General features: G+C 38.3%; 1 protein-coding gene across 2 annotated transcripts in view; it reads right to left on the bottom strand.

Annotated features, from left to right (window-relative positions):
• Window positions 1-17,696, bottom strand: part of VPS8 (VPS8 subunit of CORVET complex) — a 247,869-nt gene that overhangs the window by 114,773 nt on the left and 115,400 nt on the right. For both annotated transcript variants that reach the window (XM_047732015.1, XM_047732018.1), the window contains 5 exons: window positions 12,235-12,306; window positions 6,433-6,552; window positions 4,890-4,946; window positions 1,261-1,343; window positions 437-521 (listed from right to left, as the gene is read on the bottom strand). In XM_047732015.1, the coding sequence (XP_047587971.1) occupies window positions 437-521; window positions 1,261-1,343; window positions 4,890-4,946; window positions 6,433-6,552; window positions 12,235-12,306 (417 nt within the window). The remainder of the gene's footprint in view (window positions 1-436; window positions 522-1,260; window positions 1,344-4,889; window positions 4,947-6,432; window positions 6,553-12,234; window positions 12,307-17,696) is intronic.

Genomic DNA, 17,696 nt, shown 5'->3' with positions numbered 1-17,696 from the left:
CTTGACTGGCTTCATCTCAAATTCCAAAACCCAGTCTCTATGTCACCTCCTCCGAGATTCCTTCCCTGGCTTCTCTGTAGAAGTCAGTTTCCCCAGTATCTTCCCAAATTGCACCCATTTTCTCCTCTCAAGCACTCATCATATCTATAATTAAGTATCTGGTTTCCTTACTGTCAGTCTCCATCACTAGACTGTAACTTCTAAAGTTGCAGCAAGTAGATCTGTTTTAATGATCAGTGTATACTGGGCTAATAGTAAGCACTTGATAAAAACCTGGTAAATAAATGGAGAAAAAAAACAACCCAACACTGAATCAGCAAACAGATGTCCCAACATTTCTCCTGAATAGTTATACCTACTTAATAGTTATGTCTACCTAATAAGGGGAGGAGAGGACTGAGTAAGAAAAAAAGGGTAAAGCAGTCTCATAACTCACCTCCCTTAGTGGGTCACGTAAGTAGCAATCAATTATTTTGTCATATTGGTGTTCTCGTTCATACATAAACTCGCAAATTTGATAGCTAGAACATAAAAGGGAAAACTTCAGAGTACCAAATAGACAGGCGGTTATTAGCTTATTATTTCAAGAACTTTGCTCACAGAGGTTAGGGTCAAGAAAAATGAATATAGTAGATGTTATTTCTACTGTGAAATGAAGTTACAGTATTTAAGGGACAGGAGTGGCTGCCATTCCTCTAAACATAAGTTTAAAATGCTGCTGAATATGAATACTATATGTTAGAAGAAATTTCAAAGCTGGGTACAAAATAAATGTTAAAGCAACAATGTCTCACATAAAACCAGTTAATCTATTAGTCATCAATTAAACTATATGATGTTTCTCTGTTGAATTAAATATGGCAAATGAAATAGTAAACTAATGAGATAAATGTTAACATACTGTATCTTATTTGTTATCTCAAATTCTGCACTGTTTAGAATATGTTTGAATAAGGTAACACAAAAATCTATAAAACAATGGAAATTTTAAGTAAAGAAAAACTAAACTAGTAAATCACAAGGCTTACTTCATTTTCATACTAAAACAAATGCACAAGCACTTCAAATTCACTCAGTGTTAATTTCTGCAAATGTAACTTAATTTCTAGACTTGAAAAACCAAAACTTTCGCATTTAGGCTTTCTGCTGTTATTTATATAGCTTTCTTAATTAAAAATTGGCAATGCATTAACTGGGCCTCCAGGTAGAGAAGTGTAACTTAGGATATGGGAACTAACGTATACATTAAAAACAACTTACAATTCTGCTTTCTCTGCCATCCGGATGAGCCGACTCTCTTCAAACTGAACTATGCCTCCAGCCTGCAGCAATTCTAAAAGGACCTGAACATTTAAAATAAACACTTTGGAATCTACTTTTATTTACTAGCTCCATAAGAGTCCACTCAGCTACACAAACTGTAACTTTTTTTTTGGTTGGTCATATTACTTGAAGTTTTGGCTTGGCTTTCCCATGTATGAGGTACCAAAAGACTACCATCATAATGTTGGTGATACTGTAATTAAGTCTCAGAAAAAGATAAATGGCTCTATTTTTCAACCATGGAAGGAATGTCATAGTGTTTATAAATAAAGTCTTATTACACTATCTAATTAACCCTCCACTAAGCCAAAAATGTCCATATATTTATCTGGTGCTTTAATATCTCATGGTTCTTTAAAATCTAGTGTCCACAGGCAGTATCCATGTTTACATGTTAATTTCTCTAAACACTGGGGTTTCTCATGGCAGCATTACTCACAAGAGGCAAATGGTGGAAACAACCCAAATATCCCTTAATGGACAAATGAAAATACAAAATATGGTATATGCATATAATGGAATATTATTCAGTCTTAAAAGGGAATGAAATCTGACACCTGCTAGAACATGGATGAACCTTAAAAACATGCTAAGCAAAATAAGCCAGTCACAAAAGGACAAATACTGTGTGATTCCATTCATATGAAGTACCCAAAGTAGTCAAATTCAAAGTAGTCAAAGTAGAAAGTGGAATGGTAGCTGTCAGGGGCTGAAGAAGGTGGTACTGGGGAGTTATGGTTTAATGGGTACAGAGTCTCAGTTCAGGAAGATAAAGTTCTGAAGATGCACGGTGATGATGGTTGTACAACAATGAGACAGACTTCAAGCCACTGAATGATATACTTAAAGTGGTTAAAATCAATTTTATGGTATATATATTTTACCATAAAAACAAACACACACTGGGGTTCATATAATTAATCCTTACCACACCAAGTAGATGAATAAAAAAGTGACTAGGATGTTGAGACTGAATCATTAATATTTTAAAATAAACCTCAAAATAGAATAGAATCATTACATAGTGAATAGGACAATGTGAGAAAGCTTTCTCTTATACTTAAGTTCAAGATCCAAAGGAACATGACCCTTCCAGAACTTTAGGAAACCATTCAACAAAGTATTTTTCTAACACAGGAAACTGATTAACTTTTAAGTTAAACAAAGACAAAAAGGGGGAGAAGAAATGAAACCTATCTCTATTTTACTTTTCAGAACCCTAATTCGGTCCATTTTGAGCACTGTAATATACTGTTAGACAGAACCATTCAGTGAACCCATCTCCTGGGAGCCTCAATTTGGAATAACATAATAGAAATGCCATTGCTGAAGCCAGTCTTACCAACTCAATAGAGCTGACTGTTACATTTTCAGGAATTGTGTATGCCAGTTGTTAAGCACAGCAATTGTTACAAAATTAAATTATATAAACTTATAATACACTAAATTTTAAAAAGTAATTAACATTCAAAACTCACCACTTCCCAATTATTTTACTACATTTTACTACGCATGCTCTTGGGGTTAGTTACTGCATCTGTATGGTGGAAATATTACATAAGGGGATGGTACTGTGCATCTCTTCCCAGTTCCGTGTTTAAAAACATCATCTTGGTAGGCTGAAATCAGCCATACAGATCCGTACTTACACTAAGGAAATTAGCAAATGCTGTAAAAATCAGGTGTTACTGTATCTTTAAGGTATGTAAAACAGATAAAAACAAAAGCCAACATGCCCTCCAAAGCCTAAAATATTTACTCTTTGGCCCTTTACAAAAAAAAAAAAAAAAAAAGATTAAAAAAAATTTGCCAATCCCTGGGTAAGAGAGTGCTGGAAATAAGGCAATCAAACTTAAAAGTGTGCATGTCAGAATCATTATACTGTGCATAGCACAAAAAACTAAGTTATTATTTTTCCAGTATTCAAGAACTGAGCAAAGAAGTCACTTCGCTGATGGATCTGTGGGTTCTGTCATGCTTTCACTGTTGTGTCTTCATTTTATTCACTTAAATATTGAAAATATCAACCAACATTTGTATCAGAACTACACCTGGGGAACCAGTTGTTAAAATTTTATCAGCATACCACCAGAAAACACTCAAAAACACTGCAGACACCAATTTTTATACATAACACAGGACACAAGAGTGCTAGATTAGAAGGGACGGAAGGGGGTTCTAATCTTAGTTGTGAACTTGAGCAGTTTACTGTATCAATTTTCTTATTTCTCAAATGAGTTGAGAAAAAACCTGGATAGTCTCAAAGGGGACTTCCAAAAGTACAGCACTACTATATGAGGATTACTTTTCAGTTTGACTTTTACATTTAGATTTGATTTTTATTTCTGTGTAATTTAGTTTTTTATATTAAAAGCACTTATCATTTTATATAGTAACACCACACATACCATCATTCACTTTTTCTGCCAAGAGAGAAACAGGGGCAAAGTGAGGGGGTCCACATTATTAGCTGTATTCAATATAATTTGAGACAACCAAAATTTTATCAGTCATTCTCTCTGCTAAGCTTGTCTGCAGCAGTCACTGGGCCACAGTTGTGCAGGGAAAAGGGTTACCTTGCTATCCTCTGTTCTTTATCTGAGTCTCAACATTCCAGCTGTTGGGCACTATTACCATGAAAAAAGGCCAGCATAGCTCTGCAAGTACTTATATTTTGTAGCTTGCTTATCTGACAGACTCTGGCCATCAATTTTAAATAGGTTCTCTTGGGGCGCCTGGGTGGCTCAGTGGGTTAAAGCCTCTGCCTTTGGCTCAGGTCATGATTCCAGGGTCATGGGATCAAGCCCCACATCGGGCTCCCTGATCAGCAGGGAGCCTGTCTACCCCCTACTCCCCGCCTGCCTCTCTGCCTACTTGTGACCTCTGTCCATCAAATAAATAAATAAAATAAAATAAAATAAAAAAAGACAGCTGCAAAGGATTCTATCCTTTAAAAAAAAAGTAGGCTCTCTTTGTGCTCACAGTTATAGTGGGGTAAGCTTTGAGAGAATCCTACTCCTGGGAGAGACACTCAAAGTGACTTAAGTAGAAAGAAGTGGTAACCAAACAGTTACAATCTCATAGTGATTAGTGGAGCGACAGATGGATTCTAGTCTCCAGAAATGTTTACCCCTAATGCAGGGGGGCTATAGGACACTCCCTAAAGTTGGATGTCCCAATACTCAGGAGCCTGCAGCCTTTCTGGTTCAGAGCCACAGCAGCTAGGTAAATGGCCACAGCAGATAAATGGCCCAGGCAGAAAGCAGAACACAACAGGTGCCAAGTGCTACGACTTCATAGAGAAGGATGAGTAACTCTCTTTGATATCATGCTGAATGCAGACAAGTCCAGTCTGCCTAAGAATTTAGTTTGATATAAATTGTTTACAAGTGTACCTTTAACAACTACCCACACTATTTTCTGGTTGCCACCATCTAGCACAGTATTAGGATTTGGCACAAGTAACTTTCCCCTTTCTTTCATGATGTCTAGCACAGAAGGGTTTTTTCTAGCATATTCTGTCCTCTTTCCCATCCTTTAGCAAAAAGAGTTCCAGTAGTTCATACCTGCTGTCTTTCAGAGTGTCGGGAGTCATCATCAGGACTACAGAGGAATTCAAGGACCTGGTGAAAGAAAAGGTATTTTCTTTATTGGATACTAACATGGATGCCATAACGCTGTAGTAACGAAAATAACAGGAAACACCCTTTCTGTATCATCAATTCATTCACATTTGGCCATAACAAGCCCCACAGATATATGGTTTCCTGACTGGCCTGTCAGAAGGCACAGCAGGCTCAAGGATGTTAACAACTTAATATGTATCTATCTTATCCTTACTATTCAGAAACATGGCAGGAAGACAGCACCGTCTGTACACCTTAACCTTAAGATCCCTGAATACAATGGCCCAGGCAAAGCATGGACTTTACAGAGTCAGGCCACCTGAATTTGAGTCTTAACCTCTTTAACATTTAATAACAACACTTACTGCTGATAATAATATTTACTAAGTATGGACTTGGATGAGTAACATAACCCCTCTAGGCTTTAGTTTCCTCATCTGCAGAACAGAGGGTACCAACAATACCAATCTTAGGGCTACCAATACAATGGCAATGAGTCAACACATACATATAAAACCCTGGAACAGGAGCGCCTGAGTGGCTAAGTTGGTTAAGCATCTGTCTGCTTTTGGTTCAGGTCAGGAACCTCTGATCCTGGGATCAAGTCCTGATTTGGGCTCCCTGCTCAGCCAGAAGCCTGCCTCTACCTCTCCCTCTGCTGCTTCCCTTGCTTGTGCTCTCTCTCTCAAATGAATAAACAAAATCTTTAAAATAAAACAAAAAAACCCTGGAACAGAGCCTGGTACTATGAAGTGTTCAATAAATGCTAGTCATTACTGGGAACTTCCTCCAGATAAAAAGTGTTTTCTTTGCCACCTGCCTATGGATATACAGAAGATATCTAACTGGGATTAGGAGATACCCTCAGAGACAAAGTCATGTATAGGGAAATTCAGACTTTCTAATAATGATCTGTCTTCCAGATGATCAACATCATAGACGTGCTACCAACGAGATGTGTGAATTCTTAAATTGAAAAATTCTTGAGCAAAGAATTCTAGGCAATTTAGAGCAACAGAATAACAGCGAATGAAAATTTCTATAAACCAATCTCCACAAGCCATACTCCCAAGATAGCAAGTTACTAGGCGAAGTCATACTATCCAGACACAACATCAAAAAAACAGACAACTAATTTAATCCAAATTAAAAACCAGACCAGGGGGCGCCTGGGTGGCTCAGTGGGTTAAGCCACTGCCTTCCGCTCAGGCCATGATCTCAGGGTCCTGGAATCGAGTCCCGCATCGGGCTCTCTGCTCAGCGGGGAGCCTGCTTCCCTCTCTCTCTGCCTGCCTCTCTGTCTGCTTGTGATCTCTCTCTGCCAAATAAATAAATAAAAAAAAATCTTAAAAAAACCAGACCAGGCACCTACCTGATAAGACATTTACCTGCTAGGCTATTACATTAAGAAAATGTGTAGTCCAGTCATTTTCTATGAGCAGTAAAGAGAATAAAACCAATTCTCATCATTAAAGACACGCACCTGATCAAAAAGGGTTCTGTTTACAAACAAGGTATTGTCAGGCTTTGCGAGCTGCCGGGCAAGGAAGGTGAAGAGACACCCAACTTGTGAGGGAGTGAAATCGGAATTCTCCACCATAACCTGGTGAGCAAAAGAGACCAGTTACTCCATATACCATCTGGTTTGACACAAAATTATACCATTAGAAAGGTGGCGAAAAGCCCTATTACTGAAGACTCAGGAAAAGATTCTTTTATAGAATCTTTTGGATTCAATGGAGTTCAATGACATTTTAGAGAAGGAGCACAAACTATTTTCATATTCTGAAAGGAAAACATTTCAGTGATTTTTGGCATACTTCTCGGCACAATTTGGATAAGAACTGAATTGCCAGAGGTGGCTTTCGAAGAAATATTAAACATGTTTCCCTCTGGAATTCTTAAAAGAGAATCTTTATAAAGTTAAATTTAAATTAAATTTAAGTAACCATACCAAAAAGCTGCCTACCAACACAGGAAGAAGAGAGCGATTCTGGGGTTTAAAAGTAAGTTAACCTGAAGGCACAGGAAAAGATATTCAACATCACTAATCATTGGGGAAATGCAAGTCAAGACCACAGTGAGGTACCACCTCATACCTGCCACACTGGCTAGTATCAGAAAGACAAGAAAGAGCACCTGTCAAGGAAGGATGTAGAGAAAAGGAAAGACTCATGCACTGTGGGTAGGAATGTAATTGGTGCAGCCACTGTGGAAAATAGTATGGAGGTTCCTCAAAAAACTGAAAGTAGTATGATCCAGGAATTCCATCTCTAAGTATTTATCTGAAGAAAACAAAAACCCTAATTCAAAAAGATAGAGGCACCCCTATGTTTACTGCAGCATTACTTACAATGGCCAAGCTACGGAAGCAGCCTAAATTCCATTGACAGATGAATGGATGAAGAGGTGGTATGTCACACACACTCATATACATACACATCCCCAAACATACAGTGGAATATTACTCAGTCATAAAGAAGAACGAAATCTTACCAGGTATAACAACATGGATGGACATTATGCTAAGTGGAGTAAGTTAGAGAAAGACAAATACCATATGATTTCACTTGTATGTGAAATCTAAAACACAAAGCAAACAAAACAGAAACAGATGCATAGGCACAGAGAACAAACTGATGGTTGCCAGAGGGGAGGAGAGGACATGATTAAACAAAACAGGCAAATGGGATTAAGAGGTACAAATTTCCAGTTATAAAATAAATAAGAGACAGAGATGAAATGTACAGCATAAGGAAGTCAATAATATTGCAACAGTTTTGTGTAGTGACAGATGGTAACTAACTAGACTTACTGCAATAGCTATTTCATGTATGTAAATATTGAATCGCTTGCTATGTTATATACCTGAAACCAGTATAATGTTGTATGTCCATTATTCTGCAATAATTTTTTTTTTAAAGCAAGTTAACTTGAGAGTGAAAGTGTCCCAGAAAAGTAAGTCAACTAGCCCAGGAATCAGTGAAGCAAATGGCTTCTGCCCTGTCTACAAACAATTCCTTAGACAAATGGTTTCGGGTAACAGGCTTGTTACAAGCATGTACAGTTATCCAATCATAATCACTCCTCTGGTTTGAATGAGCTCTCACCTCCTGTCTACCTCCTGGGTGTAAGATGGAAAGGGAAACGCCTTCAGGTAATCAGTAAGAAAGCAAGGAGAATCAGGTAACAAATCTGAAATAAAAGGCACAATGTGGGGACATCTGAGTCACTCAGTCAGTTAAGCATCTACCTTTGGCTCAGGTCATGATCCCAGGGTCCTGGGTTCAAGACCACATCAGGCTCCCTGCTCACTGAGGAGCCTGCTTGTCCCTCTCCTCCCCACTCGTGTACTCTCTCTCACTATCTCTGTTTTTCTTTCTCCAATAAGTGAATAAAAAATCTTAAAACAAATAAATAAAAGGCACAATGTGACCAACATTATGAAGGAACATATGGTTATGAAAGCATGGTGAAGAAAATGAGAAAGGGAATTTGAAAAGAAACGAGAAAAGTTTGGAAACGAGAGAGTTACCAAGGCAGAGAGAAGAGTGTGAGCAAAAGCAAGGACACAGGAAAACACGAGTGTGTTTGAAGAAGCTATGTGTTCCACTAGAATGTAGCAGCATGCATGAGGAGGAGAGAGATAGCAGACTGAAAAGACGAGGCCTCAAGTGTCATTCCAAGGAATCTAGAGTTTATTCCACAGAAAACTGGGGTGCTACTGAACATGTTCAACGGGAGATCCAATTGTGATCTCACTGCACTTGGGGAAATTATCCAGTTGGCAGTGAACAGGATAAAATAACACAAGGAAGAATTAAGAGATAAAGAGCCCAGGTAAGATGCATGTGACTGCAGGGGTCCAACAGAGAGACAAGGAGGTCTGAACCAGGGCGGTGATCAGGAAAACAGAAGCAGAAACAGGTGCAAAAGGCCCTGCAGAGAGGATGGCAACAGGACAAGGATTTACCTGAGTGGAAACGTGTGGCTAAAGGAGGAATAAACAACGACAGACTTGGGCCTGATAGGCAGTTCCGACGATGACGCCATCAGCAAAGAAAGAAAATGCAGAACACAGGGAAGGAAGATCAGGTATTATCTGGGATTAGCCGAACAACCAACTGTCTCATCCACTGGTCCTGTTCCCTTGGTTGTCCTGTTCCCTCTCGCACTCTCACCCGAAGATCAAGTGTAAGACTGCTCCTGTTGTAAAATGTTTCCTCAGGGCACAGCTTTTGGCCTACCTCTTCCTATTTTGCTAGCAGTGTACCCCTTTCTTGAACTCGTCCTGCTTTAGTCTGGCAACCACAGCTTGCTCAAGTGCATAATTCTTCATTACCACAGTAGGAGAATACTTCAAGTTATAATCTTTTTGTGTTTCTAAGTTCCAACTGACAATATTCAAAGAACTCTCTATCGCTTTAAGATACTCCATCATCACTTCCTTGCAGTGCGCAGGTGCTTTCCTAGACTCAACTTTTGGGCCCAGCTACTGCTCCACTCGGCTTTTCCCCATCCTTTTACTCTCTAGGTGTGGACTGCTTTACCAACTGATCCTAGAAACACCTTCTGAGAAAACACTTCTCTCAGCCAATTCCCTTGGCACCTTACCAAGTGTCTAACAGTTATCATCCTCGAAATTCTGGTTTCTCTCCATTCTTCTCTTACCTATTCCAGGAACCACGCTTAAAAATTTTTTCTGAGCAATCTTAAAGTCACAAAGGAACAGCTTTTCACTTCCATGTCCTGTAGTCATTCAGACACATAGTATCACCTTAGCTCTGATGCTCATCCAGTTCTCTGGTCCTTGCTGCATTCCCATGTTCACTGGCTCTGTCAGCAGCACACTTGTTAATAGGACTCTCTCATCAGAAATGAGAAAATAATCTCAAGAGTTCAATCTTCAATGACCCAAGGTAGGCAATACAAAACAATATACAAGGGTAGCAATTCACTAACTGTAATAGTTTAAGTACTTCACGGAGCGCTATTTTCTTCATCTGGATTGTTCCTCCAACTTGGCACAGTTTTAAATTCAAACTCCCATTCACTCAACTTGCAAACATGTCTTGACCACTTACCAGCATGCATACATTGTGCTGGACATACTCGGGGCATGTTAAAACAGTGACACACACACAAAAATCCTCATAGTCTCTGCTTAACGGAAACTTAACTCCAGGCAGGAAAATAAACCTGTAAACAATTCCCTCACAGTGTGCCATGTGCCGCATAAGTATGAACATGGAGAAGGGGCAACTAATCAAACTCAAAGTGTGGAAACGATTCTAAAGGAGTTTCTCATGGATGATATTTGAGTTCTGTCTTGGAAAATGGTTAGGAATTTGCCAGGCGGGGAAAGGGAAGGAAGGGCATGATGGGATGAAAGGAAATTCACACAAAGAACGTAAGACATAGAGATGACGCAGTTTAGTGAATCGCAATAATTTAATACGGTTGAGAAGTTCATTAATACAAAGAATGTGTGTGCCACAGGGGGTGTGTCAGGGATAGGAGAAGACAGCAATTATAAAGAAGTAATCAGGGACCAGAAAATACAGAAGGATTTTGGATGTCATATTCGACAACTACAGATGAGTATGACAGAAACCAGGAATTGTGCTCCAACATCTGCTCTTCCCTCCTAACTTAGAAACAGAACTCCTCATTTTAGGCTAAACACATGGTCACCCATAACATGGAGTACATTTCTCAGTCTCTCTTAGCAGCTGAGAAGCAATATATCTAAGTTCTGATCAACATGTTGTAAGCTGAATTGTAGTATACAACTTCTAAAAAGTCTTCTTAGAGAGAGGAAACTCTGCTTTATCTCTTTCTGCATTCAGACTGGCTAGAATGTTCAGGTGATGGCTAGAGCCGTCCATTGGACCAAAGACAGAAACCGTGTACTAAGAATAACAACAGCTAAAGCAGAAGGCATCTGCATCCCTGGTAAGTCTGTGAAGCCACTCTACTAGAACAGGTTGCTGACCCCTAGACTTTCATGAGAAAAATAAATTCCCATCACAATTAAACTACTGTTATTTTGATTTTCTCTCACAGTGGAACTTAATTCCAACTGATCCAATAGGGAGCCACAGAAGAATAAAAGAAAGGCAAGATCACAAACTAAAGATCCAATAGGGAGCCACAGAAGAATAAAAGAAAGGCAAGATCACAAACTAAAGACAAGATTAGATATAGAGAGACTGTTTAGGAGACCCAAGTAAAAATTCTCCACACCCCCTACCTGGATCAAACTGGCATTATTTGGAGGCTGAGCAAATCTTATTCTCATATTCATTACTGCCTATCTTACAAGGTCAATAAATGGCTCAAATAAGATAATGTATATAAATGTGTTTTGAAAATTATAAAGAACTATTATAAATGCAATGCATTAGTGTCATACACAATTAGAGAACGTTTTGATTTTGCTCTCTTGCCCAAAATAATCTAAAATTCACTAAAAGGAAGACACCTCCATTTTACAGCCAAATGAACAGGATGAAAATTCTAAGATCTCAACTATAAGAAGAAACTGGCCTGGTTCAAGCTGTGCAGATGGAAAGGAAAAGAATCTGTCTCTGCATTCATTCATTAGCAGTAGCATGGATCTCAAAATAGCTTTGGACTGATCTGGTTAGATTTAAACTGAGATGATCATCTCTGTGTGCCTCTAATCATTCTGAAGTTGTGCCACCATCTCAGTGCCACGGTCAGACGACAGTACCAACTAAGCAACACAGCAAGGCTAGTATGAGATGGAAGAAGATTCTTCACATTAATTATTTTCTCAAAGCATTCTGAAGTTAGTCACCATTATTCCACATAATCATACTGATAAGCAACTACCACAATATGCATTTCACAATAGTACCTTATATCCTATATCTAGTCTACAGCTGAAATACATTTTTTTTAAATGATTAGTATTTTATTCAGGTTTGAAAGACAAAGATATCACAATAAAATTTTTAAATGAATTGAACACACTGCTGCATTGAAGAGGATCATTTTAGAACTTGCTATAAAACAATTCAGCTTTCTTAAAATAAATACCAATATGGGGCACCTGGTGGCTCAGTTGGTTAAGTATATGACTCTTGATTTTGGCTCAAGTCATGACCTCAGGATATGTGATTGAGCCCTGCATCAGGCTCCACACTGGGCATGGAGCCTGCATAAGATTCTCTCTAACCCTCTCCCTATAACCCTCCTCCCAACAAACAAACAAACAAACAAACATCAATACAAAGACATCTATTCTCAGAATACTTACTTTCAACAAAATATCCACAATTCGTTGTTGATATTCTACAGCTTGCTTGTCATTTTTAAAATCTTCAAAGGTCTAGCAGGAAGAAATTTTTAAAAATAATTATTTGCAAATGTTAGAAGGAAACAATTTATTAAATTCTTATTAATAGTCTGGTAAAATCCCAAATAAGGTAACCATTCCTCATCAGGTTTTTCCTTATATACCTTTAAATAATAAGTTGCTTTTAGCAAGTTAGGCAGAAAGCTATAGCATTTACTATTGCATGGTATCCCGGGACTTGAAAAATTAATAATAAGTATAAAAATATAGCAACTATCACACTACCAAAGAGCAATTTGAGAAAGTTCATAGGCAATGAAAAAGAAAAAACACTAATGACAAAAGGCAACTTGTGAACAAGGGTTTGAGAAGATGAACTACAGGTGACATGCTCTGCCATCATTCCCCATACGCTTTGAAAATAATAGCTGAAGTACAGTTAACTTTCCTGAAAAATAACTTTCATCATTTCCATGACAACTAAAAACAAAATGATGTTCAATGATAGATATTTCCTAAAAATTATGCTAAAATCATCACAATGTTAAAATCCTCAAGCCTACACACACAAAGATTAGGTATTTTATTTTCAAAACACTGCCAACTATAGCACTTTTATATCCCTGTGCAAGTAGAGCCAAATATATTTTCAAAGAACATGCACCAAAGTAAATGACAGCATCAGATTCTGAAAATACCTAATACTTACAAAATGCATATATGAGAATAAGAATGGTGTTCACTACCAAAAAACTGAAATGAAATTATTTATTAAGTAATAAAAATGATGAAAGAATTGAAGATCTTTTCTCTGGTTTTCATGTAGCACATGTGGGTCTTAGAAATATTTGAATCCATACACCAATAATTTACTGCTTATTTTCCTAAAAAAATATATATTGTCCCATTTAAAAATTAAATAATTATGGGGCACCTGGGTGGCTCAGTGGGTTAAAGCCTCTGCCTTTAGCTCAGGTCATGATCCCGGAGTCCCGGGATCAAGCCCTGTATTGGGCTCTCTCTCAGCAGGGAGCCTGCTTCCCCCTTTCTCTCTGCCTGCCTCTCTGCCTACTTGTGATCTCTGTCTGTCAAATGAATAAATAAAATCTTTTAAAAATAAATAATAAATAAATAAATAAAAATTTAAATGATTAGATTAAAAAAAAAAAAAAGGAATTTCACAGCCATCAACTTCCAAGACTACATCATGGTTACATTCAACCCAAATACTGCTACCGTGTAAATGGGCCCTGAACTTCCCCAACTTCTCCCAAGTACCTCTCCTCATGATGTTTTCCAGTTAGCATGCCCTTCCTTCTACTTTCCTGACACACACTAAGTGCTTTAAACAAATGGATGCTTGTTTGTCTGCTTAATGACAGAGAAAAACAGAATCTTTTCTTTTTTTAAAACTCTTTCTTCAACTAAACTACTTTGCTGCCAGTTAGTTGAAAAACGCTGACACAAGTTACCAAGGAGACTGTAGGAACTCTCAATCTGCGAACTCAAAAAGAAGATATTTTAATGTTTAAGTGGGTTAAATATTACCCTGTCTAAAGACAGAAAGATGAACTAGAAAGTCTCTCAGTTCTACCTGCAGGTTTACAAAAACAACAAACATGAACACGCTAACACAAACACATAACTCTACCCTGACCCCATCTTGCCAAAGTGAGAGGTCACTTTGCAGATACAAATAGACGGTATTATCTGCTAATACAAATGCTATTCAACGAAAACACAAAATCGTGGAGAATTAACATCTGTATTAAAAAGCAACAGCAGTTGGGGCGCCTGGGTGGCTCAGTGGTTAAAGCCTCTGCCTTAGGCTCAGGTCATGATCTTAGGGTCTTGGGATCGGGTCCCGCGTCGGGCTCTCTGCTCGGCGGGGAGCCTGCCTCCTCCTCCTGTCTCTCTCTCTCTGCCTGCCTCTCTGCCTACTTGTGATCTGTCTGTCAAATAAATTAAAAAAAAAAAAAAGAAAGGAAAAGGCAACAGCAGTGACAGCTAGTAAAAAAGAACTTCTCATCTATTTTCCTTTTTGGCAGCATGTACTCACTACTTTGAAACAGATACTGAACATTTACTTCTATAAACATAATTAAGTGGTAATATACCACAGTATGAATATTATGATATACATGATCACATATTTTGGTTGAACTTAACAGCTGCCACTACCATGGCGTATCACTATTAAAACACTATCATTCCACAAAGACGCTTCTACTTATACAATGCTTGGTGAGAGGAATAATATGCAAAGATGTCCTAATGGAGAATGACACAGTTTGTGAAGTACAAAGGCATACAAGCCACCCTGGGGAGAAAAGACATGACCAAAAGTAAAATAGGAGAACTAGAAAACATAAATGAAAAGAACTAAGAAAATGAAATTTAAATAAGAAGGTAAAACAGATCAGAGAAAAGGTGACAAATAAAGAAGATAAAGAAAATACAACACACAAATAATTGCAGTTTAAGACAAAATACAAAATAATAAAGTAGGAAAAGCACTTCAATCTGTAATTCAAGAAAACTTTCTTGAAATAAAGACATGAATTGACCCCCTGAAAAGGCCTACAGTATACATGGTAAAAACAACCCCAAACAGTCAATTCTGAGTGATATCTTTGAACAAAACTGTTAGTCTTTAAAGACACACTAGACTGGTAGAAAACATTTGGTAAGCTTATGTAATCTGATAAAGAACTTGTACTTAAAATTTGTAAAGAACTTTTAAAACCAGACAAGAAAATAAACACAATTAAAAAAAAAATGAACAGATATTTCGCCAAAGAGAATATATGGATGACAAACATATCTTCTCTACAATCTATTTTAATGAAAAGATGCTTAATCTCATTAGTCAGAAGGAAAATATAGATAAAAACCACAAGATACGACCACACACCTTTTAGAATGGTCAATTTTAAAAGATCAACTATAGCCAAGTGTTGGTGAGATGAAGGAACTGATTGATACTCATCTATACTTCTAGTAGGAATGTAAAATGGTAGAACCACTTTAGAAAACAGCATGTCAGTTTCTGACAAAGTAAAAGAATACATTTAACAAAAGACCCAGCAATTCTAGCTTTTAGTATTTACTCAAGAGAAACAGAAATGTATGTCCATACAAAGGCCTCTATGTAGATGTTCATAATAGCTGTATTCATAAGAGCCTAAAACACAAAATAACTCCAAGGACCATCTACTGGTGAACAGATCAGCAAATTGTATACCCATAAAATGGAAAATTATACAGCCATAAAAAGGAAAAAACTGGTTTGGAAGAAGATGGCAGCAGAGTAGAAGGACCCTACGCTCGCCTAGTCCCACAAATACTAGGTAACTATCAAATCATCCTACATACACCAGAAATTGACCTGAAGACTGACAGAACAAACTCCACAACTAAAGGGAGAAAAGAGGCTACACTGAAGAAGGCATAAAGCATGGAGACGTAGTTTAGGGGGGCAAAGGGTTGAGGCTGCTGTGAAGAGGAGGGAGGGAGGTCACAGAGAAGTGAGAATAAGAGTGAGAGAAAGAGAGAGAGGGAGAGGAGCACCCAGGGGAATGCATAGGTAAACATTTCCCTAGAGCCACTGGCTTAGGAAATGAGAGGGGCTGAGTTTTATGACTTCTTGCAACGAGCAGGGCTTAAAGCCTGGAATTTTAAAGGTCAGCAGGCTTGGCTGGGATAGAGCCTAGAAGGTACTGCAGTACTCCTGGAGAGAAGGCAGACGAACAATTTGGGGGCAGATACCATGGAAACAGCAATCTGAAGAGTGCCTGGGGGACACGGAGATTATTTGCTCTTCTGGAGCATATCCCTGAGAGGCAATGTTCATGGGCATACCCCTCCAGGAAGAAAGGAGCTGGCTGGTGCCACAACTCAGTACAAACACAGAGCCACCTGTAGGTAACACTGGCTGACTAACTTGCTTTCACCCAAGCCCAATCCCTCTGAGCTCTAGTAGAGCTGCCCTTCTCAGTCACACTTCCCTCAATCCCAGCTTGGTGAGCCCCTCCCCAAGAAGACCAGCATAAACCCCTACCCACACTAAGTCGCCTAACCAGAGAGTTTGGCAGGGCCTCAGTTCCAATGTAGGTGGTGACAGGTCTCATTTCACAAGCAGATCAGAGTAAACCTAGTTAAAACTCACCACATTCAGGCCAGGGATGAAACAATGCCCACAGCAAGCAAGGAGAGTCTCTGCAGGTGACTGGCATGAAGGATAGAGCAGCCAGAACACAACAGAACACACACAGTACACACTGATGACATTCCATGAAGTGACAAGCCCTGGACACTACATGACCTCTTCATCATAAGGCCATTACTTCCAGGAGCAGGACACATAACTGGCTTTTCTAACCCTTATAAGGTGGAAGCAATTTAGACAAAATGTGAAGACAGGAATTTATCCTAAATGAAAGAACAAGAGAGAGCAAGAAAAAACAGCCAGAGATCTACGTGAAACAGATACATGTAACATTCCTTAAGGAGAATTTAAAGCAACAATCATAGGACTACCCGCTGGGTTTGAGAAAAGAACAGAAGACATCAATAAGACCCTTACCACAAACATAAAAGAGTTAAAAAAGAAAGATGAAGAGCGTAATAAACGAGATTAGAAACACATTTGATGCAGTGAACAGCAGGCTGGAAGAAGCTGAGGAATGAATTGATGACCTAGAATAAACAGTAACAGAAAGCAATGAAGCTGAACAAAAGAGAGAAAAAATTATGCAACAAGAATAGACTCAGGGAACTCAGTTACTCTACTAAATATAATAACATTCATATTAAAGGCATCTAGAAGAAGAAAGAGAAAAGGGGGCAGAAAATTTATTTTAAGAAATAATGGCTAAAAATTTCCCTAATCTGGGGAAGGGAACAGACTTATAGATCCAAGAGGCAAAGAGAACTCCCATCAAAATCAACAAAAGCAGGCCAAAACCAAGACATACCATAATTAAAATGGCAAAATATAGTGATAAAAAAAATCTTAAAAGCAACAAAAGAAGTCATTAACTTACAAGGGAAAACCCATAAGGCTAGGGTTTTCTTTTCAAAGAGATTTTTCAACAGAAATCTTGGCAGGCCAGAAGGGAGTGGCACAATACATTCAAAATGCTGACTAGGAAAAATCTGCAGCCAAGAATATTCTATCCAGCAAGGCTACCATTTGGAATAGAAGGAGAGATAAAGAGTTTCCCAGAAAAAAGCTAAGAGTTTGTGATAAGTAAACCAGCCCTGCAAGAAATATTAAAGGGGACTCTTCGAGTGGAAAGGAGAAAACAAAAGTGATAGTATAAATGCAGGAAACACAAAGCAGTAAAAATGAATATTTCTGTAAAATTCAGTCAAGGACTCACACACAAAAAAGGATATAAAATGTAATAACATATACTCAA

Source organism: Lutra lutra, chromosome 1, assembly GCF_902655055.1.
Source record: "Lutra lutra chromosome 1, mLutLut1.2, whole genome shotgun sequence".
Taxonomy (NCBI): domain Eukaryota; kingdom Metazoa; phylum Chordata; class Mammalia; order Carnivora; family Mustelidae; genus Lutra; species Lutra lutra.
The sequence above is the reverse complement of the archived record's forward strand: the minus strand, read 5'-3'. Positions and strand labels throughout refer to the sequence as shown.